At 33.0% G+C, this 25953-nt stretch overlaps 1 protein-coding gene and 1 long non-coding RNA gene across 2 annotated transcripts; both read left to right on the forward strand.

The window, feature by feature from the left end:
• Positions 1-151: 151 nt before the first annotated feature.
• On the forward strand, positions 152-2884 carry LOC143058397 (uncharacterized). Its single transcript, XR_012973041.1, has 2 exons — positions 152-258; positions 2575-2884. It is a non-coding gene; the product is annotated as an uncharacterized LOC143058397 (long non-coding RNA).
• A 251-nt stretch (positions 2885-3135) lies between these two features.
• On the forward strand, positions 3136-25910 carry LOC143059501 (peroxisomal acyl-coenzyme A oxidase 1-like). The gene is made up of 14 exons (XM_076233010.1): positions 3136-3339; positions 10135-10297; positions 11507-11667; positions 12993-13100; positions 13642-13761; positions 14220-14335; positions 15436-15605; positions 16712-16874; positions 18263-18453; positions 19995-20147; positions 20639-20744; positions 23400-23546; positions 24582-24788; positions 25669-25910. The coding sequence occupies exons 1-14, from the start codon at positions 3216-3218 to the stop codon at positions 25738-25740; spliced, it is 2001 nt and encodes a 666-aa protein (XP_076089125.1). The 5' UTR covers positions 3136-3215; the 3' UTR covers positions 25741-25910.
• Positions 25911-25953: the final 43 nt, after the last annotated feature.

Genomic DNA, 25953 nt, shown 5'->3' on the forward strand with positions numbered 1-25953 from the left:
ATTTCATTATAGATTAGTTTTGGTGAGTACAAATTACTCCGTAATTTTATTCTATGTCAACTTTGTAACGGCAAAAACATTGATAAATGTTGGCATAAATATTTTTTTTTACATAAATCATTCAAAGTCTATAATACTGACTCTAATTCAATAAAACCCATTTACCTGGTAGTATTAGGGTCAAGAAAAACAAATAAAAACCACAAATAGGTCAACTACATAACGGTCAACTACATAACGCAGTGAATCGTTATGTAGGTGACAATCAAAGAGCTGAAAGCTCTGAAGAAAAATGACGCCACTGTCTCTAATATTGGGATAGTTTTTATGCAAGTCTTGATTTTCACATACCGTAATTAGTTTAACAATGCAACATGTATCGTAAGCATATAATTGATATTCGTATATGTGTGTGTGTGTGAAGTGAAGGTGACAACTGGCTGGTTTTTTAAGACAAATGAATAGGTCAAGACTAGCTGAATTGTACAAATAAATACCGTAGAAAGGCTTGTATATTTCTCACTGGTACATAGTCTGAATCTGAGTCCGTTCGCTTCCATTCACGTTTGCGCCCACTCATTTTCACCCCTTTCACTTTCACACCCTACATGTTCGCACCCAATCTTAATTGGTTTTGTGTTTAATAACTATGTAAGCAAGTGTTTTCTTATAAGTATAATTGTTGTCATTGTCTCAAAATAAAGTGAGACAGCAATTTTTTTTTTGTGTTGAATAAATCTTAATTATGTTTTGGATAAGGTATTGCTAAAAATAATAATAATCCTTTCTAAATAAAGTGGTATTTTGTCAACGTTTTATTTTGTGTTGAATAACTCTTAATCATGTTTTGGTTAGTGTATTGCTATAACTTGTTTCATTGACTTGTTTCAAAATGAAGTGAGATTCTGACTATGTTTGTTTCTGCGTGTTGAATAAATTTTATCATGTTTTGGTTATATTAGTGGATTGCTATATTTTGGTTTCTATGTTTTATTGTTTCGTTGTTTCAGATCAATGGGACCAAGCTGTTAAAAACAATTATCTTTTGTGTTTTTTCCTTTAAAATCTTCAATGTTTTACTCATACCAAGCTATAAATACATTCAGTATTTACACCAAAGCAATTTAAAACAACAACCATAATTATCCAATTATTCAACTTGAATTTGAATTAAAATTGGGCGTGAATGAGTAGAGTGTGAATGTGCGAACGTGTAGGGTGCGAAAATGTATTGGGCACAAACAGACCTGATGCCACACAGTCTGAACCCCCTTCTCCCACAAAATATTAAGTAAATAATCTTTTTGTTACTGCTATCAAAGGTCTAATTAAACTCAGATAGTTTCAAACATTTGTCAAAGAATTCTAGTCAAACTGGCACCTAGTTAAATTGGCACCTGAACGTCGTAGGAAGGCGTCCCAGAAAAATAATAAAATAGCCTTGCCAGACGTCATAATTATTTGGACTAATACATGAGATATTGTGTATTTTTCTGCATTATTTTAACCAGTTGAGCATTTTACAGGATTGTTGGTTTAATGCTGTTTAAACTTTACTGAAAAACAAACACCTTAAATTTGCTAATTATTTGGCATGAAAGTTTGATTTATTGAAAGGGACTCGTAGTTTTCCATTTTATTTTAATAACTGACTTGTTTTTACAATTACACAAATTGTCTAATTGTTAAAACAACAGCTTTGGTAAGGGCTTCGTTGTTTACCTTTATAAACTACATATCCACTTTCGTTTCGTGGTTTACCAAAATACACAACAACATATTCACTATGTACTTGGTAACAGTAATTAATTAATTGAATAGAAAATATTATATCAAATATTATTGGATGCCGAATTGACGTCGAATAGGTGCTGATTTGACTAGATGCAAATTTAACCAGGTGCCGACTTGACTTGTACGTTTCAATTCCTCTGCGATCGTTTGCGGTATTTTCTTGAGAAAACCTATTTTCCATCATCAAAGAGAAGAAGAAACTGCTTTAAAATGATTCTGGAACGCTTCATGATTGTTAAAATAAGTTTAATTCACTCAAAAACAATTTTAAAACTTGCGATTAAACAGGAAGTTTCCAAAGCACGTGTAAAAGAAGAAATTAACCGGTGAGAGTGGAAATCCGTATATGACAGATATCCCTATAGTACGACTTTGAAAGTAAAACAGTTCAATCCTTTTGTAAAACAATCTTTAATATACCTATCACATTAATGTTTGAATGGTCTTAAGCTTATTCAAACCATATAAGTCGGTATGAAACACCAAAACGGAATGAACAATAACCGAATACGTTTTGTAGTTTACAAATTCTAAAACTGGTTCCCGTCAAACTACAACACTTTGTTCGAGTGTAGTGGAATACAAGCAAAAACCAGTGTAAACTGGGTCCTGGCTGGTTTAATACTACACAATGATGCATAATGATAACACAAGCAGATTCCAGTTTGTTTGGAAAATAGGAAATACGAAACCAAGCGCGGTAGGCAGAGCAATGTAATGAAGTTCAGGTCGGCAGTTATGGAACAATGACTGCGTCATTTTCCAAAAAGCGTTATGTAGTTGACAATGCTGAATTAAATTCACTTTAAAATATGTTTCTAAAAAGTGTTATTTTAACCATGTTAACTGTTTTGAAAAAAGTGTGATGATTTTTATGGAAATATATATCAAGCAAAATGTAAATATTATTAAAAAAAAATTAGGGACCGAAACTAAATCCGTTATGTAGTTGACGTATGTCCCATACTTGTTTCTATGTTATTTTTTAAAATATTTTTGAAGTAGCATTTAAGATTGCATATTTTTATTTCAGGTTGTATTGTTGTTAAACTATTCAATTTCATATATTAAAGTTGAAAATTGAATATTTTTTTGTATTGTGTTTTCACAACTGAAATATCCACATTTTTTGAAAATGACCCAAATAAGGGGAGCCTTTTAACAATGCGTGTGTGCTTATAAATATCAAGTAAAATATATTGTCTTTTGTACAAAGTGTACAAAGTCTGTAATCATTTTACTTTAAAGTTACCACCAAGTTTGTGATGATATAACTCCAATTTCATTGTAATTTACCTGAGTACTTTTGACCTTTAACCCATGAACTTGCTACTAATTTTTATCATTTGACAGTAGTATAAACATGTAGGATAAATACACATAAATAATCGATATACTACTAAAACATAATACAGTGTGCTATGTCAGAACAAGGTGTAAATACCGATTTAGCAAAGGAAAGATTGAATGCAACATTTGATGTGGAGAACTTAACAAATTTGATCTATGGTGGACCAGAAAAGGTCGAACGTAGAAGGCAAATTCGTAAGTATCAACATTAAGTTATTAGGTCAAAATGTAGGACGATCTCATTTATTTTGTATGTATATATACAAGTAAATAATAACTAATGGCAATACGTTAAACAGCCGTATCAACAAAAAAAATCATTGATATGTCTTTTATCATAATGAACTGTATCAATTGTATCGTTTACTTTATATATAAATAAGTAAAATTAGGCCAGACTGAGTAAGATCAGACCCTCCCCCCTTTTCCTCGTCGTTTAATTCAAAATCACGTAATTCTTCAAATAAGTAAGACTGAAAAGTCAAACCACCTCTTTTCAAATATATGATATATGTAATCGTCATTTGAACAAATCACAAATGTACTTCGATCGATTAAGGCATAAATGCTCGCGAAAGCATTGCGAATCGTCTATATAAAACTGTTAAATATATCACCATGAACCAACGACAACCACGGAACTACAGGCTCCTGTCTTTGGAAAGGCAAAACAAAGATGTGGTTGGGTTAAACATGTTTGTTATTGCTTAATCCTCCCCTTACCTGGAAGAGTGGTGTAACAGCACAGCATAAGAGAGTCATGAGAACGAACTTTAATCAAAGCACCAAAGGGTGCTATAGGCAGTTAATAAAAACCCAAAGGCAAACTTGGCCAAGTTCAGATAAATAGTGTTAAGAATTAGTCAAAATATTTATCTCAGGCATTGTTCTCAGCTATTTCCAGTGGCGGATCCAGAAATTTTCCTAAGTGGGGCCCACTGACTGACCTAAGAGGGGGCCCGCTCCAGTCACTCTTCAGTGATTCCCTATAATTTTTTCCCAAAAAGGGGGGGGGGCCGGGCCCCCTGGCCCCCCCCTAAATCCGCCTCTGATTTCGAAAGTATCAAATAACATGAATAATGCTTGTACAGTAATGTTTATGTTATGCAATACTACCACTTTCAAAAGTTATTTCCAATTTATATTTCTAAAGATTCAATGTCTGAGATTATACACATACACTGTCCTATGTTAGGAGAGAGTTTTGTGCCAGTTTAGATGTTTAAGCCGCCACATTTTGTATGCACCTGTCCATAGTGAGGACCCACTAATGTGGTGATTGTTGCTGTATATCATATTTATTTTTCATAATTATTTTGTACATTTTTTTTTTAAATTTTAATTTCTTGTATATACTTCTGATTTTAGTGTATGTCCAAGTTATTGTAAATGCTCTTTTGTTCCGACGTTGGAAAGTTCCGGGCGGAAAGAACTCACTAGCCGAAAAGTTCCAGAGGAACTTATTATTATGTGTTACTTTGTTCTTCCTCTGATTTAAAAGTTCCACCGAAACAAAGTGACTAGTTGAAATGGTATACATTTTCGTTATTATGTAAAGGGGCCAGCAAACGCAATCCTTTGGGTGTAGGAGTTTCTCCTTGCATTAAAGATCCATTGGTAACCTTCGATGCCTCTGCTGGTGGACTATTAGTCCCCGAGGGTATCACCAGCACAGTAGCCAGTACTTCGGTACCAGCATGAACATACGGATTTTTTGTGTTATTAAAATTTGCTGTTACAAAATATTAGAAATTATTATAAATTAAGGAATGAATCTCCCTCATGCAAAGCTCTGATTCCTTTCACGGATTTGGCTATACTTTTTGGACCTTTTGGATTATAGCTCTTCATCTTTTATATAAGCTTTGGATTTCAAATATTTTGGCCACGAGCATCACTGAAGAGACATGTATTGTCGAAATGCGCATCTGGTGCAAGAAAATTGGTACCGTTAATTTTATTACTACCACTGGGTCGATGCCTCTGCTGGTGGACTATTAGTCCCCGAGGGTATCACCAGCCCAGTAGCCAATACTTCGGTACTGGCATGAACATACGGATTTTTTGTGTTATTAAAATTTGCTGATACAAAATATTAGAAATTATTATAAATTAAGGAATGTATCTCCCTCATGCAAAGCTCTGATTCCTTTCACGGATTTAGCTATACTTTTTGGACCTTTTGGATTATAGCTCTTCATCTTTTATATAAGCTTTGGATTTCAAATATTTTGGCCACGCGCATCACTGAAGAGACATGTATTGTCGAAATGCGCATCTGGTGCAAGAAAATTGGTACCGTTAATTTTATTCGACTGTTGTCTTCTCTTAGATCAGGTTATTGTCTATATGACACATTCCCCATTTTCATTCTCAATTTTATTAGGCACTTGCTACGGTTACATGGAAATGTAACAACAATAATAGTAATCTCAGCATTACGTTATTGTTACATGAAAAACAGCTATGTACGCTAGATTTATTAAACTTAAATCTTCTATAGTTGTATTGCTTACTTCTTTCATACATTTTGTATATACTAAACAATACTTGTATAATACTCATTGGCAGATCCATGGGGGTGGGGGGTCAGGGGTTTGCCAATCAATGCATTTGAATGGGAGCATATAGTTGGAACCCCCCCCTTTTATCAAATGACTGGATCCGCCCCTGATACTGATAAAAAATAAATATAATTATTCAACAAATGGTGTATAACTTGAATAGTTTTACATATTAATGGTTTTGATGTTCTTAAAGATACTACTCAAGATTAGGAGTGCCAAAGGCGAAAAATATAGTTCAATGGTTTCACTTTTTAAAAGTATTTAACTGCACACCTTCTCTTATTACTGTCATTATACTTTGAACCAATTTGTTTAGGGTGAAAAACATTAAAACTTGGGATGCGTTTTAAACGAAACTAAAACAATATCAAGACATAAATTTCATACAGCTATACAATTTGACGCAAATTGATACATCAAAAGCAAAGTTTGCTAACTGTCACTTAAATACTAAGACTGACTTCTGTATGTACACGTATCAGTGGAGGACGTTATTTCAACGGTTCATCAAAAATGTGTCGGACTTTAAAAAACACATACTGGATTTGTAGAAATTGTCATTGTAAATAAAAAATGACAGTAAATAAATTGTATGTAATAAGTGTATGTATTGTAAATATAAAATAAATGTCTTCAACTTTTATTATTAGTACATACTTCTAGTCCCATCGTACATTACTGTTTTTCATGTAACAATAACGCAATGTATAGCCTCAATAATTCTTGTTACATTCTAACTCGAATAATTCAAGCCCTTTCCGTGTCCGATTTTCTCCCACACGATGTAGCCTTCGTAGATCAGCGGAATATAACGACTGAATTATTCGGGTTAGTTACATTCGTAATTCAACAGGTCCTTACCCAACCATGCATTCCGGCATTTAGTCTCCAATGTAACAATAATATGTCTATTATTGTTACATTTCCATGTAACCGTAGCCAGTGCCATTTTATTAACGTCTCAAATTTAATATAACTGAATTAAAATATCTTGATTACGGTTTAACTGTCTTCCATTACTAATATCATAATAAAAAAAAACATTTATCTAAACTTTAAATAACTGTAATAGTAGGAATTAAGAAAAACTTGTTTGTAGCTTCAGCTTGATGAAAAAAACGTTTCTCTCATAGCCAGAAATTAGTAGTGGTTTTGCTAATTAATATTCATAATATGTAAATGAGAATTGTACCACGTGATAGTACTTTGAACTGGACTGGCTTGATAGGCTTGATATCATTAAAATCTTTAAAACACGGATATTATAAGTTGCCCGTCACAGAGTCCTTATTTACAATCAATTTGATATTTCCGTAAAGTTGTCAGGCGGTCAAAATCAAAACAATGATCGCGAATCTAGTGAATTTTTCGTGCTTTCGTGAGTTTATTCTTCTTGAAATAGTGACATTTTAATTTTACGTGGGAACCTAGAGTTCAACGACTACACATACAAGGTTTGGACTTGCTTATTCTTTGGAAATTCAAGTTTCATATTCCACCCCGGCAACCTGTTTTTGTAATGACCTTGTAAGCCAATTTTCAACACAAAGTTTGCAAATTTGACGTTTCAGCCATTTTAGCCTGTATTTTACACTGCAATGTTAAAAGCCTCTCGCTTCGATTTTTAAAATAGCTCGGGAACCTGTATTTTTGCAACAACAGTCATTATGTTTCGTTTAAATGGTGTATATTGTTGTGTATATTCATTTTCTGCCCCGGCAACCTGTCTATCACTTAAATTAAAATTAAAACAGAAATTTTTTCAAAATTCCCTATCATTTTAATGTAATTTCCGTGACCCGTATCCGATTTCTTTAGTATAATATTCAAATAAGCGAAGTGGCGTTGATTTCTGGATATGTGGCGAGCCTCGGTAGTCGTTATACTTTTTTATCGTATCATGCGATTTCTTTTCACATTATTTTCATGGGGAAATTGTTTACCAGCATAAAGTTGCTGAAGGAACCGCATAGAATTGATTCAAGAACACTTAACGAGTGTTTAAATGTGAAAAATTATAAAAAGAAACATTATAACAAAAAAGTCGTATTTTTCTGTATCGGAAATCAAAAAGTCCGTGTAAATCAAAAACAATTACGGTGTGATACGCGTCACAGATTCTGACTTAATATTTTACAGAATATGCGACTTTGGAAGTTAAATAATGCCGTCCTTTAGAAAACAGTTGTAAAAAGTTTTAATCTCAATATTTATTGAAGCACATTGAGGTAAATCAAAGCACGTGTAGCATTATGTTACATTGTAACACCAAAGCGGAACAATCTTAAAATGACCTTGACATCGACCAATCAGAAAACTACAATAACAACAACTTTATTAGACAAGCATGAAGGAGGTCATTTGCGAGATAACGGAATCTATACTATTAAACGAGAAGACCTCATTTTTGGTGTCGCTTCTCTTCTTTCCACAATAAATTAATCAACACGACTCTGTGTCCTATATATACAGTGCATAGTCGCAATTGTCATCCATTCATATGATTATTCAGATTGAGTTATTTTGGGAGAAAAACGAGAAAAAAGGCATCCGGATATTGTCCCGTCATTGGACGAAATTTTAAGTCAGATTATACTTCCGGTTTGCGTTTTTCTGTATACTTTCAACAAACAAATAGTACGAATAAAGTGTATTTTAATTCTGTTCAGAGTTTATTAAATGGAGAGGGTCTGTATACTATGTCAATTGACCACCATGGATCGATTACTAAACTAAGAATTGAAAGTAAATACACTTTATTTATATAGTAATATACAGATAAGCGCTAAAATTATTCATGTGAACTTTTGATACCTTTTTGAAATTCTCCATTCATTAAATATTTTACAAAATTCATTGATAACAAAAAAAAAAAAAGATGTGGTATGATTGCCATGTTGAGACAACTCTCCACAAGAGACCAAAATGACACAGAAATTTACGACTTTAGGTCACCGTACGGCCTTCAACAACGAGCAAAGCACAAACCGCATACTCAGCTTTAAAAGGCCCCGAAATGACGATGTAAAAAAATTCAAACGAGAAAACTAGCGGCCTTATTTATATACAAAAAAAGGAACGAAAAACAAATATGTAACACACAAACAAACGACAACCACTGAACTACAGGCTCCTTACTTAAATGTTCATAACATACTAAATGTATGTTCATATTGAAATTGATAGAAAACCAAATATTGGGAATTTTGGAAATGAAGGAGGAGGTATAAAACTTCTAACAACACTTTACATACTTTTAACTCCGCTCTGAATGCCCGCGATTTCGCGGGTGTGTTCTAGTAATATTGACAAGAATACAAATGAGCATACATTTAAGATTACTGAATTAAGAGGATTTAAATAATCTCAATCTGAAAAAAACGAATAAAATGATTAATAATAAAGTACCTATGTATCATCAGAATCCTCCCAATTTAAAAGGTACGTAAATTTCGTCTTCTTTATATGTAATTTGAAATTGCCGCCAACTTATATCAGCTGATTAATAGACTACTGACGTATGTAATACGTATCGATGACAAACAATATTCCTACGACTTTTGCCATTTGGGAAATGTAAACGACTCATCTTTATCTGAGATTTTCGGCGATCAAAAATTTCATACAATTGTTCTTTGACATCTTAACCAACAGCACAGGGCATAATAAACTATAGAAGGATTTCTATCGAGCACTACTTCCTATGTGCAACTTCAAAACTTTTGGGAAAATCGACGACCATTTAACGTTTTTATGGTAATATTTTTTATATTCCAGAATAAAAAGTATGAAAAAAGTGTCCAATTAGTTACAATGTATAAATAACATGAAAGCCAGCCAGATAATAAAAGTTGCACATATTTCAGCATTTATTGGGTAGAACATAAATCTAGGGTGCTCGCATAAAGCAGCTTAACTGCTTAAAAATCAGTTGAAAATGGCTTAACTTATCAGATGCCATCCATTGGATACAAATAGAAATACGTCTAACAAAAACACATAGCGGACGTCCACGGGTACTTGTACAGATATGAGTATACGAAGTTACTGACTCCTAGTTCAAAGCCAATAACATTTAATAGAAGTAAATTATCTAAGAATGAAATATGAATCAGTACACAACCAACTTAATGGATTTAGGGTAAACACGTTATTAACTGTAAATAGCAGTCAGAAAAAAAGATTTGATTACAGTAATTAACGTTTCAGAATACGTTTTTTCAAGGGATTGATAAGTAAAACAGGATCACATTTAATTTTCTGGGCTTTGTACAAGCCTTGTATCTACAAAAAAAATGATCTATGATGATTTTTTTTTGAAATATGAAAATAACGAAGAAAACAAAGTATTGTATTCATATTTCGTATTTACATTATGAAAATAAAATAGTATTGTTCAAAAGACTTTAACCTATTTTTGCAGATAAAGTTGCAAGTGAAGATCCGTTTTACAAGACACTAAAGCCATGGTCCTACTGTAGTGTAGAAGAACAATACGAAAACGGTTTAGCCAAACATAATCACATAAAGGAGAGTGTAGACAAGTTAGAGCTCAATGGCTTTGAAGATCTGTATTATTATAAATCGTAAGTTTGTACTAATTCGTTAAAACCATAGAAAGAACATTACGAGAACGGTTTAGCCAAACATAACCATATAAAGGAGAGTGTAGACAAGTTAGAGCTCAATGGCTTTGATGATCTGTTTTATTATAAATCGTAAGTTTGTACTAATTCGTGATAATCACATAAAGGAGAGTATAGACAAGTTAGAACTCAATGATTTTGAAGATCTGCATTATTATAAATCGTAAGTTTGTACGAATTTTATCCCAAAATTTCTATGATCTACGACTCCGGATGTAGTACACGTATTGGGCTTTGAACCAGTTACTGTAAATAGATACCAGGACTAAATTTAGTATATACGCCAAACATGCGTTCCGTCTACAAAAGACTCATCAGTGACGCTCGAATCCAAAAAAGTTGAAAAAGCCAAATAAAGTACGTAGTTGAAGAGCATTGAGGACCAAAATTCCTAAAAGTTTTGCCAAATACAGCTAAGGTAATCTATACCTGAGGTAGAAAAGCCTAAGTATTTCAAAAAAATCAAAATTATATATATCTTTATACACTAAGGTCAGAGATGGGTGAGATGGGTCGAGCAGTTTGTTCGTATGTTGTTTCTCGGCGCCATTGTCGGAGTTTAGGGAAAGGGTTTGACAAATGGTCACACACATATTTAACCTTGCCATATTAATATTATTGTTTGTCTATCTCAATCTAGGAGCCTGTTAGTTTAAACATTTTTATTAATAGTGGATTGGGAAACAAGTTTTGTAACTTATATTAATCCCTTTCCACTTTGCGGGTGCGAGTACTGCCTTGTAGCGGCATTAACCTGCTGTTTTTCGAAATCTACAAGGGTGTCTTTAACGTGCAAGAGATATGTCTCTCTGTTAACACGGGTCAGCCATTTATCGTCCCCTTCCGACGGACTATCATCGTTTCCTCTACAGTACTTATCGTTAATTGCTGTCTGACCTGCAACAAATTAAATTGTGTACATTTTTTAGTACACATTATTTCGCTGTGTTTTAACCTGTCCTAATCTAGGAGCCTGGGATACATTGTTTTTCGTTGATTGCTGCCGTGTTTGCTTGAATTTTTGTTTTTAAAATACAGATCAGGCTTCTGCGGTTCTCTATTTTATGTAATCGAAACATCTTGTGTGCTAATATTTATAAGCCTGATATTTTTTGACGACTTTTTAAAACATTCATTTTTATATGACAGGTGCGTGACACCACACGAACCCGGTCCACTAGACGTACATTATGGAATGTTTATACCAACTATAGAACAACAAGGAACGGCAGAACAAAAGGAAAAATGGCTGGCATCAGCATACTCTGAAGAAATCAAAGGGACATATGCTCAAACAGAAATGGGGCATGGTGGGTAATTTTATAATTAATTATTAAAAACAAACCAAAAAAAAAACGTGTCAACACAAAATCAGATCGAGCTGATGTGTATAATCCTCCCTTGAAAAAAAAGATTAGAGACAAGAATGTTTGTGTGAACCTTTTGATAAGCATAACAAATGAAACAGTAAAATGTTCATTTTATAGATATGGCTACATCAACTTCTAACGTGTTACCCATGTTTGTTTTAATGTAAAAATTATAATTTATATGCAAAATTATGATTTTATCTCTGATTACCACGGTTCACCTAATAGGGAAATTGACATTGTAATCGGGGCATGGTTTTATATAAATACATATTCTTGATTTCATTTATTTTTGATGGGGAGGAGTGCAACTCTACAACCCATTTGATCTCCGACTTTGTTCAAACAACAGTTTGTAAAAGATACACTATAAACGTTTACTAAAGCAAGATTTACAATTTGTTTTCATTATACATTTCGTTCAATTTAACAACATTTATTCACCAGGAACTCCATATTTAACTTATAAAAATTAATAGAAAGAAACAAGCCATCGATGTCAAATGTTTTTTCTCGACCGTGCAAGGGCTGTATAGCCAGTCAAGGTCGTTAAAAACTTCCATTTGTTGTTTTTCACAGCCGATGTGGTTCTAGTTAAAGATACTGGTGCACTCATGCTTTCTGTGTGAAAGGATATCATAATTTATCTTACCTCCTATACACGTCTAGGAATATAATAGGTTAAAAGCAACCGAATGGAGAACATGTAAATTTCATATTAGATTAGTAGGCGGGGCTTATTTCAATACATGTAAAGTAGTGGTGTTACATCTTTTTTAAAGATCATCATGGTTTAAATAATAAAAAAATTAGACAGACACATTAATTGATGATGAACGATTGCAATATATATATTTATGAATTATCGTTGATCATCTCAACGAGATTGATTTTCTCGCTTGAGCCGGACGGCGAAAGCGATAAAGGCAATCGAGTTATGATGACCAATGATAATCTGTTTATCGCTATTTCAACCTTGTTAATTTCATGTCAATTTCGTTAGCAACGCCACTATATAGCCTGCTTAGTTTCTAGCGATAATTTTCAATCTCAAGCGAGTAGCATGATATGTAAAATTATCACAAAACAAGATCAAAGGAAAAAAGCACAAAATAGCGATTAATATATATATATAATTATCTATAAAGTATTGGTCTTGGTTATATGGTAGTTGTTTACACCCTTGTCCTCTGGTCTGTTGTTGATAATCTTATTGACCATCATACCACATTTCTGTATTTTTAATTTATATTGTATATTCACAGGTACATTTCTCAGGGGATTAGAAACAACAGCAACATATGACCAAAAGACAAAAGAGTTCATACTGAACAGTCCAACATTAACATCTATAAAATATTGGCCAGCAGCTTGTAAGTACAATGAAAAAAATCTTATTGAAAAGTATACAAACTCAATAAAGATACAAAGCGTGGTAGTGGTAGTGCTACCTTGGGAATATATAACCTTTTTTGTTGTATTTGGCAACACTTTTAGGAATTTTGGTTCTCAATGCTCTACAACTTTGTACTTTGATATTTGGCCTTTTTATCTATTTTAGATTCGAGCGTTACTGACGAGTCTTTTGTAGACGAAAAGCGAGTCTGGCGTAACTACAAAATTCAATCCTGGTATCTATGATGAGTTTATTTATGTCGGCTAGTCATGCTTCTTGTCTACATACGACTGGTCAGTAGCACTAGAATAAAAAGTTTGAAAAGCCAAATCAAATACAAAGAGGAAGATCTTTGATCAACTACAAATTCTGAAAAGGTGTGACAAATACGTCTAAGGATACCAGATTGTTGAAGGCTGCTTTCGAATTAGCACAATGCATCATATATAATTCTAAATTGGTAACATTTTTCTAATAAAATCATTAGATGTAGTATTAATTTAAACATTTTATTTTAGTAGGAAAAACTACAAACCATTGTGTCGTAGTGGCTCAGTTGTATACTCAAGGAACATGTCATGGTATTCATACTTTTATGCTGCAGACAAGGAGTTTAGAAGACCATTCTGTTCTCCCAGGTAAGTTTTGGAACTTCGCCTGTGATTGTAGTGGCTCCGTTGTATACTCAGGGAACATGCCATGGTATCCATACTTTCATGCTGGAGATAAGAAGTTTAGAGGACCATTCTGTTCTCCCATGTAAGTTTTGGAACTTCGCCAGGTAGGATCATGAACCGTACTTACATTGCATATCTTCATGGCGAAAATCCATTGCTTAAAAGTTCCGGATTTGTTTTTCAAATTGCTTCCTGATGCATCAGTAATCGTTAAATGAACGTGCATCAGTTTTAAATTGATATTAAATAATAAGAATTTCAATTAACATATTTTTACTGAGAATGAATATATTTATAGCCTAAATACTGCTTCAATCATGAATATATATAAATTCGTATATATTTTTTTATTAAATCTAAATAATTGCACAATGTCAAGTGATATGTTCAACACTCATTAATTTAATTTCATTTCTCAGGAATAGAAGTTGGTGTCATCGGTAACAAGTTTGGATTTGGAACAAATGACAATGGATATCTTAAAATAACGAACGTTAGGATCCCAAGAGATAACATGCTAATGAGATATTCAAAGGTACCTGTATACAACATTCGGCAGCGATACTAACATGTACTCGAAAAACCTTCTAATGCAGACAGTAATTAGGAGGGTGTGGATAAGGCCGTCATTTCTTTATTTTTTAAGACCAGTTTTATTTATTATTTATCATTTTGCCCATTTTTTGTCTTGCCTTGACGGAAATGAGGGGTTTAATATCAACCGTAAACATAATAGTTCTAATTAAGCAACAGTGGTATATCACCCAATGAAACCATTGCTACGTCTGATATCATAAAGGACGAGTAGAAAGTTGGTTGATAAGAATGGATGCATTACACAGCCTACTTACTTGGATGTAATTTTGACGCGTTCAAATCTTGCCCAGAAATAGTCATATTTTGCTCAATGTTCTTAATTTTTACGCAAAAGTAATAGGAAATGTATCATGTTAGAACAAATATAAGCAAAAGGCTACTGCGATACAGATTCATTTATAAACCAATAATATGAATTTTACAATGTTATAAATGGTTTATGTTGCAAGAAAAGTGAAAATTGTGAGTTATTGACACTAGTAATATACATGTGGTATGGGTGCCTATGAGACAATTATCCACCAATGAATGCCTATGAGACAATTATCCACCAATGAATGCCTATGAGACAATTATCCACCAATGAATGCCTATGAGACAATTATCCACCAATGAATGCCTATGAGACAATTATCCACCATTGGACAAAGGACTAAGATGTTAAAAATAGTACAGCCGTCGACAATGAACACAACCCATATATATATAAAGGCAAGACCATGTGAAATATAAGGTAAGCAGATATAAATAATTCAAAAAAAAAGGGGGAAACAGCGGCAGCCTGATTTAATCTAATAAATTAAGGCTATAGTAGTATACTGGTGTTCAAAAGTCATAAATCGAGGAGAGAGAAACAAATCATGGTTACAAACTAAAAACGAGTGAAAACACATCAACTGTAAGAGGAAAGCAAAGGAACAACAGGAACATTGAAGTGCAACAAAACAAATAACCCTTTATACATAGAAACTGACTTTTAATAGCAGCACTAGGTTTTTTCTTCTGCATTTTGATAGAAATGTATTCTATCGTTGACAGGTTTTAGAAGATGGTACCTACATCAAACCTAAAAATAGTAAAGTGTCATATGGTGTAATGGTATATATCAGATCTATGATAGTCAAACAGGCATTTCAAGCTTTAGCAGAGGCATGCGTTATATCTATACGATACAGTGCCGTTCGTCGTCAGTCAGAAACAGTTCCAGGGTATGTAACAAGTAATCAGAATCGTCCAAACGTCAATTCAATAAACGTTTTCAGTGTAGGTAATGTTATATGCTGTAATGAGGTAAACATCTTATCTTAGTTGAGAAATAATTTTACTCAATGCATATGAAAGTTCGAAATTTTCTTTCAAGTTTTTAAATTTACTGGATGTGACTTTTGTCTATATGAATATATCTCTTAGAGTATGAAGTATTTTACCTTGCACCTCAATTTTAAGATTCGATAGGTATAAATTTTTATAATATGTATAAAGTAAAATCACAAAAACACTCTGAACTCCGAGGAAAATTCAAAAGGAAAGTCCCTAATAATATGGCAAAATCAAAAGCTTAAACACATTAAACGAATGGATAACAACTGTCATATTCTTGACTTGCTACCGGCATGTTCCTTATGTAGAAAATGATGGATTGAATCTGGTTGTACAGCTAGCTAAACCTCTTACTTGTATGATAGTAGCATCAAATTCAATTATATTGTCAACGATGCGTGAACAAAACTAACCGTCACAATAGGTAGAAATGTCAAAATATGGGGTACAGCAGTCCACATTTTATACACTAAAAAGACGACAGTGGATTCATTTATTATCGTAGGTTACTTAGTTTCCAGATATTTGATTTCATGGTTTTTCAGTGTCTGCATTCATCGTTGAACATTTGAATTCGTAGATGACTTATACCCACAAAATCCACAACATATTGTATCCACGAATTATTGTTAATCTACATTAATCGAAAATGACAATCAGCTGTAATTTAGTGCATTGTTAGATTAAACAAGAATCAACTACAAGGACATATAATGAAATTGAAAATGTAAATCGGGGAAAGTTGAAAATGGAAAATGGAAATCAAAGAGTCATCAACCTGACAAAATAGTAGAAAATAGCCAAAGGTCTCCAATGTGTCTTCAACGCAGTGCGAAAATCCCACACCCGGAGGCTGGACTCAGCTGGCCCCTAAAACAGATTGGTACAAGTTCAGTGAAAATGGACGTCATTCTAAACTCCAAAACATTTAAATGAACTAAAAATGAAAACAAACATACAAAACTAACAAAGGCTATATATATTTTGTTTTCAGTGGTATTGAACCTCAGATATTAGACTACCAAACACAGCAGTATAGGCTATTTCCTTTATTAGCCACATCCTACGCTCTGTACTTTGCTGGGAATTATATGTCTACTGCATACTCAGAGGGTAGTCAGAAAATAGAAAAAGGACAACTAGAGGAATTGCCACAAGTAAACTAATAGATTAATTATAATGTGCATCCATAGTGGTGGTAATATTGAATAAGAGGTCAGAAACAACATAGGGTAATAACAGATAAGGACACTGAACAACTTAATAATAAGTTAAAAAATTGCTGATCAGACGAAAAATGAAAAAGACAATACGGAGAGAATCAAAAGTGGTAAATCAATGAAAACAGACACATTCTTGACCAAAAAAGAAAAAAATTGAATAAAACAAGGAATCATAAAAAACAGAAAATTTAAAAAATTGCATGAGTTACACCTAACCTACATAGATAGGGCATGCATTTATGTGATCTGAAAAGGTAGACCGCTCCTGCAATACTAAATGCATCCGGCGTTTTACTCATTAAGCATAAACATATATTAACTGCACTGAAGAGACATGTATTGTCGAAATGCGCATCTGGTGCAAGAAAATTGGTACCGTTAATTTTATTACTACCACTGGGTCGATGCCTCTGCTGGTGGACTATTAGTCCCCGAGGGTATCACCACCCCAGTAGCCAGTACTTCGGTACTGGCATGAAAATACGGATTTTTTGTGTTATTAAAATTTACTGTTACAAAATGATAGAAATTATTATAAATTAAGGAATGTATCTCCCTCATGCAAAGCTCTGGTTCCTTTCACGGATTTGGCTATACTTTTTGGACCTTTTGGATTATAGCTCTTCATCTTTTATATAAGCTTTGGATTTCAAATATTTTGGCCACGAGCATCACTGAAGAGACATGTATTGTCGAAATGCGCATCTGGTGCAAGAAAATTGGTACCGTTAATTTTATTACTACCACTGGGTCGATGCCTCTGCTGGTGGACTATTAGTCCCCGAGGGTATCACCACCCCAGTAGCCAGTACTTAGGTACTGGCATGAAAATACGGATTTTTTGAGTTATTAAAATTTACGGTTACAAAATGATAGAAATTATTATAAATTAAGGAATGTATCTCCCTCATGCAAAGCTCTGGTTCCTTTCACGGATTTGGCTATACTTTTTGGACCTTTTGGATTATAGCTCTTCATCTTTTATATAAGCTTTGGATTTCAAATATTTTGGCCACGAGCATCACTGAAGAGACATGTATTATCGAAATGCGCATCTGGTGCAAGAAAATTGGTACCGTTAATTTTATTAACGGCAGTCAACACAATATATTTTGAAGTATAGTTGAATTGACTTTAAGAGATGTGTCGATAGAGACCTTTGAAACAATATCACAAACGAAACAAATATTTTCTCCTGAAAATGAAAAATGAAAAATACAAAAATCCGTATCTGGAATGGAGTTATGCATTGTATGCGCATACCTGTATATCATTGTACATGTATCATCGTGATTATCGTTTAACTTTATATATATTTGTAGCTTCATGCATTATCAGCAGGATTAAAAGCATTCACCTCCTATGCTGCATCTGCTGGTGTAGAGGTGTGTCGAATATGTTGTGGTGGTCACGGATATTCACATGCTAGTGGACTTCCGAAAATATACGTTAGCGTAGTACCAGCATGTACATACGAAGGTGAAAACACAGTTATGATGCTACAAGTTGCACGGTAAGGCTGTAAAAGAGAGGCGAAAGATACCAGATGGAGAGTAAAACTCCTAAATCGAAAATAAACTGACGATGTCATGACTGAAAAGAAAAAGACAGACACACAATAGTACACAAAATACAACATAAAAAAAAGACTAAGCAACACGAACCTAAACATAACTGGGGTGATCTCAGGTGCTCTGGAAGTGTAAGCAGATCCTGGTACACATGTGGCACACGTCAAATGTCTTCGATACAAGATATGTTGATTGATTCAGTACGCAAAACATGTCAACCAAGATTGAACATACTGAGTAGCTTAGAGGCTACACATTAAGAGTTAATACCGGGTCACCAAATATTTGATCATTTATTTATCCATGCCAAAATAAATTATGAAAATGATAATTTGGTTATATATATATATATAATACAACTAATAATCAGAAAAAAAGACATTTAAGTGTTAAAAAAAAATTAAACAGTTAATTTATAAAAAAATTAATTTTTCAATAGTCTGGACTTGTCAGTGTATAAATATTTTTGTCAATTTAGTTGTACCACAACTTGATTATTCTATTTATTATATGTTTAGTACAAAATACAGCAATTTTGTATATCTAATAAAGGTTCTTTTTTCCAGTCTGTATCACCTACCCTGTATCGCATACCCCGTATTGCATGGCTAAACCTGTATCGCATACCCCGTATCGCATAGCAAAACCCGTATCGCATACCTGGCATGACGTCACAATTCGAATGACGTCAACGTTTGACCTATGACGTTTAGTTCCTGTATTTCCTGGAGAAAAATGAGTTCCCACAAAAAAAAAATTGTCCTATCATTTCAACTAAAATCGATATTTTTTTTTAAATCATTACCCATAGTCTTTAACATATATTGAGAATGTAATAAGATTATAGGGGGCATTACGATGTGGATATTAAGCAAATCAGGATGTCTATAAAAAAAAAACAAGTCAGCTGGAAAAATACAGGAAAATCATAATAGAATTGAGAATGGTCATGATGGTAATGGGGAATGTGTCAAAGAGACAACAACCCGACCATAGAGCAGACAGCAGCTGATGTCCGCCACTGGGTCTTTGCTAGCTTTTAATTTCAGACGATTTAAAAAAAATGGATATCCCATAAATCTGATTCTTTTAAAATATATGATAAACAGAATAATACATGGCAAAATCCGTATCGCATGCTGTCTCACCACTCGACTGATATTGGTTTCTCGTGGTGATACAGCATGCGATACGGATTTTGCCATGTATTATTCTATATATATAAAACATACTTTTTTAATTATATACGTATAAGATACTTTTTGTACATCTTATAGTGGAATTTGATTTCCACTTTCGTTTTTAATCTAGCAACCACAAGTGCATTTTATATTTAAAGTTATATGACAACACATCACTTAGTAGAATTCTAGAATGAGACCACATCTTCTTTATACTTTTGGTATTGATTCTGTTATATATAAAACATTGTTATACTACAGGTAGTTAATGAAGTGTTATATCAAACATTGTTATACTACAGGTATTTAATGAAGTGTTACAAGGATAAACAACAGGGATCAAAACTTCCTGGATTTGTCAGTTATATTGCAGAGATACCCGAGAAAAGATCATGCATGGATGAACATTTATCATTCAACTGTTTAGTCAAAGCTTATAAACACAGGGCTGCAAGGTAATACACTATTAAAAGATTCAACTCATGATGCCTTTGGCACTTTAATACATTCGTGTGTGATGACTGGACTTTGAAGCTGTTCTACATAACATGTATTATTATAATCTTATCTCCGATGCAGCGATGCAGTAATTACTTTTTTATATTGCCATGTCATAACTGTTCCTTTAAATAAAAGAAAGGCACTTAATAATTAAACATGAATTCCAACACACGTCCAAAGCGCTTTTCTGGATTTACCTTCATCCGAAACGCTCAAAGCCGAATATACAAGTATACCGAAACAGTTGAAAAACTATATGACAATTTATTTGTTATGAAAAGAAATTAGGACTTTATTTGGAGGCTATGAATTATAATGCAATAGGTGTTGTAAAATAGGAGTGTGTTCTTAGAATTACTACACAAATTAAAGTTGACATAAAAACTAAATCTTTTGAACCGAAATTACTTGGTATTATATTTAAGTTCACTTATGTTTTTTTCAGGTTAATAAAAGAAGCAGCCAAACAGATGCAATCATTGATACAGTCTGGTAGCCCTGCACATGAAGCATGGAACAAGAGTTCAGTTCCGCTGTTTTGGGCGGCTAATGTAGGTCTGCGTTTTTGTCGAGCATGCGACTTTTGTCGCAAAAAGATCGACATAGGGATAGTGATCCGGCGACGACGACGGCGTTATCTAACTTCTTAAAAGCTTTATATTTTAGAGGGTGGAAGACCTTGATGCTTTATACTTTGGATGCCTCATGTGACGAAGTTTCCGTCAGTCACATGTCCCAAGTCCTTGACCTCATTTTCATGGTTCAGTGACTACTTGAAAAAAAGTTAAGATTTTTTGTAATGTTAAATTCTCTTTTATTATAAGTAATAGGATAACTATATTTGGTATGTGCGTACCTTGTAAGGTCCTCATGCCCTTCAGACAGTTTTCACTTGACCTCGACCTCACTTCATTGATCAGTGAACAAGGTTAAGTTTTGGTCAAGTCCATATCTCAGATACTATAAGCAATAGGTCTAGTATATTGGGTGTATATAAGGCCTGTAAGGTGTTCATGTCCAACTGGCAGGTGTCATCTGACCTTGACTTCAGTTTCATGGTTCACTGATTATAGTTAAGTTTTTGTGTTTTGCTCTGTTTTTATTGTACTGTATGCAATAGGTCTACTATATTTGTTGTATGGAATGATTGTAAGGTGTACATGTCTAGCTGACAGGTGTCATCTGACCTTGACCTCATTTTCATCGTTCAATGGTCAAAGTTAAGTTTTTGGGTTTTGGTCTTTTTTTCTAATACTATATGCAATAGGTCAACTATATTTGGAAATATTTTATGATCGATATGTCAGTCGCGCAGGTTATATTTGACCTTGAACTCATTTTCACGGTTCAATGCTCAGTGTTAAGTTTTGTGTTTTGGTCTGTTTTTCATAAGCTATAAGCAATAGGTCAACTATATTTGTTGTATGGAAGAATTGTTAGCTGAACATACCCGCCTGACATGGTTCCTCTGACTTTGACCTCATTTTCATGGTTCAGTGGTCAATGTTTGGTTTTCTTGATTAATGTTAAGTTTATGTGACAGTTGTAATAAAGCTTTATATTTAGAACTATCAACATAAGATCAATAACAATTAAAGGAGGCGAGACATTTCACTCTTGTGTGAAAAATCTACAAAATGATTAACAGATAAGGGCAATCCAAAACTCATTATCGGTGAAAGATCGACAATACATACTGCCAAATAAAAACAGGCAATCAGCAACTCACAAAAAAGGAAATTATAAACAAAATTGTTTCAGTGGCAATCATAATACCTCTTCTTTTTTGAAACACAGTTGAACAACGCTAATCTCACTAGAAATGGTGTATATACTCTGGTAACCGGAACGGTTATCATTTACCATGGAGAAAACTTCACAACAGATGCATTAAATTCTGCCTCATATCGTGACTTTATTTCCTATTATGATTTCGATTATAGAGAGTTACTACTCTCAAGGAAGCTATAAAACCAAGAGTTCCAGGTTGTGAAGTGAAAAAAAAAGTAAAATCACACAAATACTGAACTCCGAGGAAATTTCAGAACGGAAAGTCCCTAATCAAGTGGCAAAATCAAAATATAAAACATATTAAACGAATGGACAACAATTGTCATATTTTTGACTTCGTACAGGCATTTTCAAATGTAGAAAATTGTGAAAATTATTCCTTCGAAAAGATAACATTACGAGTTTGTTGACTGTTATGGAATATCTTTTTCACGGATGATGACAGGTATGTTCCAATTATCCTAACCGCAATCCCGATTGAGTCCTATCGAACTATATTTTTTACCGGGACTGCGTGTGAAGTTTTGTGAATTTGTTTGTCCTTTTGTCATCTTTGTTTTTTTACATGAAATGATCAGTTTTCATGACTAATACGATTTGATTGTATCCCTGTTATCTTTGTCTCTCTTTTCATAAAGAAACAGAATGGATCAAAGTTGCAATGAACGAAATAATTTGGCAAAAAATAAGAGGATATTATTAAATTCCCATATTATTTTGGTAAAATACAAAAGAAGGATGTCAAACAGACAAATGATAATGAATAAAGGACAAAACACATAAAACTGAGAATAATTATCAACTGGCCAATCAAAAAAATGGCTAAACTTATGTACTCTAGATAAACTCATCATAGATACTAGCTAAGGACTAAATTTTGTATATACGCCGGACGTTTTGCTACAAAAGACTCATCAGCGACGCTCGAATCCAAAAAGTTAGAAAGGCCAAATAAAGTACGAAGTTGAAGAGCATTAGGGACCAAAATTCCTAAAAGTTATGCCAAATACAGCTAAGGTAAGCTATTCCTGAGGTAGAAAAGCCTTAGTTTTTCAAAAATTCTAAATTTTGTAAACAGTTAATTTATAAATATAACCATATCAATGATAATACATGTCAGCACAAAAAGTGCCGACTACTGGGCTGGTGATACCCTCGGGTAAATAAATCTCCACCAGCAGTGGCATCGACCCAGTGGTTGTAAATAAACTCATCATAGAAGTATAGTTCGGAGATGATAATAGTAAACTAATGTGCATATCTTCTTAATACATTTAGAGATAAATATAACATAAATTGAGGTTAAAAACATAAGTAATGGAAATATCATGATTTCCGAAACAGGGCGAGAGCGGGTTCGTTAATCATGTTAATGGGGTACATATCCTGCTTTTACTATGTGATTATTATTTCAGGCTCATTGTCATCTGTTTTGCGTTCAGAATTTTGTGGAAAATGTTGAAAGAAGTAATGGCGATAGCAAAACAAACGAGGTATTGAAAGCTGTTTGTCAATTGTATAGCGTTCATGGAATTTTAGAGAATTTGGGAGAATTTATACATGTAAGTTTTATTGGCACCTTGACTTAGTATTTACTAAAATTTTCAAACTACGCTCAAGGAAATTTCAGATTGAAATTTAATGATACATATGTTAAGAGTCATTAAAATTAAGAATGAGTTAGATATACGATACTGTTTACTCATTGCATATACAGTTTTAAAACTAACACAAACAAACTAAAAACGTATATTAAATTCTTATTAGATTTTATCTGATCAGACATTTTGATAAAATTGTCGTTTTATTGATAATAATTCGTATTGATACCAGTTTATAAATTATAAAACTTTACTTCGACCAAAACTACTTATGGTTATACTGTATATTTTAAATCTTTACAAGTTGTGTCAAGCATATTGTTTGTGGGAATGAAGGAAAAAGAGGTGCACGTATGAAGAATTACTCGTAGTATTTATGAAATAGTAAATGATTGAAAAGTTTATTTGTTTTAAAGAAAAAAGGAATTGTTGAAAAACTCATATGAGTTTCGCTGTCTGCCTCTTATCTTAAACGGACAGAAAGTCACAGGACAAGAAGTCACAGGACATAAAGTCACATATTTGATAGGACAAAAAGTCACAAATAATTTGTTAACAATTCTGTAAATATATAGGAGAAAGATCTTGAAATATTTTTTTTATTACATACATTCATTTCTAAGTTTAGGAAATTGTTCATAAAGCTTGATAAATGAAAATTTATGAAATTTTAATCATGCAAAGGATATATTTCTTGGCAAAATGAAGCCGTTTAAGTAACAATCCATTTTAACATTTTGTTTTCATAACAATAAGTTGATCATTATAGATATAAATTAAATAAATTTTAATTACAAATAATAGTTCAATTAAAACACCAAAACATTATCTTCAAAATTAGTTTTTTCTTCATCAAAGAAATATATTCTCAAAACTGAATTGTGAATTTTTGTCCTGTGACTTCTTGTCCGTGACTTTTTGTCTGTGACATTTTGTCATGTGACTTTCTGTCCTACATTCTTATCTTGCATGCATTCACTTTTACATTTTCAATAGGATGGATTTTTATCTGCACAACAAGTAGATTATTTACAAAAGGCGATGTTCAAACTATTTGAAGTTATTAGACCAAATGCAGTGGCACTTGTAGATGCCTTTGACATCCCAGACCAAGTACTACAGAGTTGTCTAGGACGATATGATGGACAGGTTTACCAAGCCTTATACGACTATGCTAAGATGGCTCCAATGAACCAAACAGAGGTAAGCATAGTTCCGATGTCTAAATTGTATAAAATGATTCAATCTCAAATTCGTGGATTATCTATATATACACAAGAAATCGACGAAGTTAAGTATTCCACGAATTGTATGAATCAACGGTAAGCAGATTTTGGATTCATGTTTTCAATGATTTTTTTTTTAAATATTCTGAAATCTTGTAAAAGTATATGAAGAAGACTCTTGAGTAGTTTACCGAATAATGTAATGTGTAAAATACTATAATATTATATACACAAACCCTTGTATTGGAGGTTAAAAAACACAAGACTTATTTTGCGTTGTGGAAGATGCATGCATAGCAAAAAGAGCCTACCCTATCTATGCACTGGATCTCACTCTTTGTAGATTTTAATTATTATTTGCCGTGATTTCTCACTATTTAATCGATTTACGAGAATTGAACTGTCGCCTTTATTTAGTCAAGAGATGCGTTTTTCTTCTACACAACTTTTATCAGTTGTACACAAATCAAAAATATTTGAAGGCACATTCACAATGTGACACATGTGTAATAGACAAATACTTGGTGTTTTCTCTCAAAATGAAGTTGCACGTATTAAAAAAAAAATGACGTAATTGTATAAACTATATATATATATATATACAAATGAATAGTTTATTATCAGTACAGCGATTTTCGAATTCACGATGTAGATTAACACATTCCAAAAAAGTAGTAATAATAAATGAGTATTGGTTTATCCTTACTTCATATTTTGGAAAATAGAACTACATTGAGCGCCATTGATTGATATTTTGAATAGGAGAAATGAGAAGGCATCTGGTGTATTTACTGAAAAGCCTGATTTCGTTTGAAAGGTTTGACTGCATGTATAACTTTATTTTTTTCTAATTTCAGATTCACAGTACTTATTATACACACCTTAGACCACTGATGAATCCAGAGACATCAAATTATTCCAAACTATAAATATATATACGTGGATGCTCATAACTTTTGTGTGTACTTGTTATCCGTTACAACACTGTTATTATCGTTTTGTAACTACATTAAAGCCCTCTATGTAGTTGAACATAAGAGAAGATGTGAATTTATAGAACATTTTATTAAATAGTTTGTTTTACAACTGTCACAATGTTTATCTAGCTTTTGTTTGTTTTAGAACTGAAAGGCTCACATTGC

The sequence above is a fragment of the Mytilus galloprovincialis genome, chromosome 14, assembly GCF_965363235.1.
Source record: "Mytilus galloprovincialis chromosome 14, xbMytGall1.hap1.1, whole genome shotgun sequence".
NCBI lineage: Eukaryota > Metazoa > Mollusca > Bivalvia > Mytilida > Mytilidae > Mytilus > Mytilus galloprovincialis.

Coding starts and splice junctions, on each gene's coding strand:
- LOC143059501 (XM_076233010.1), top strand. CDS start 3,216: ATGTCAGAACAAGGTGTAAATACCGATTTAGCAAAGGAAAGATTGAAT. Junction 3,340..10,134: donor CGAACGTAGAAGGCAAATTC/GTAAGTATCAAC, acceptor CTATTTTTGCAG/ATAAAGTTGCAAGTGAAGAT. Junction 23,547..24,581: donor ATTTGGGAGAATTTATACAT/GTAAGTTTTATT, acceptor CATTTTCAATAG/GATGGATTTTTATCTGCACA.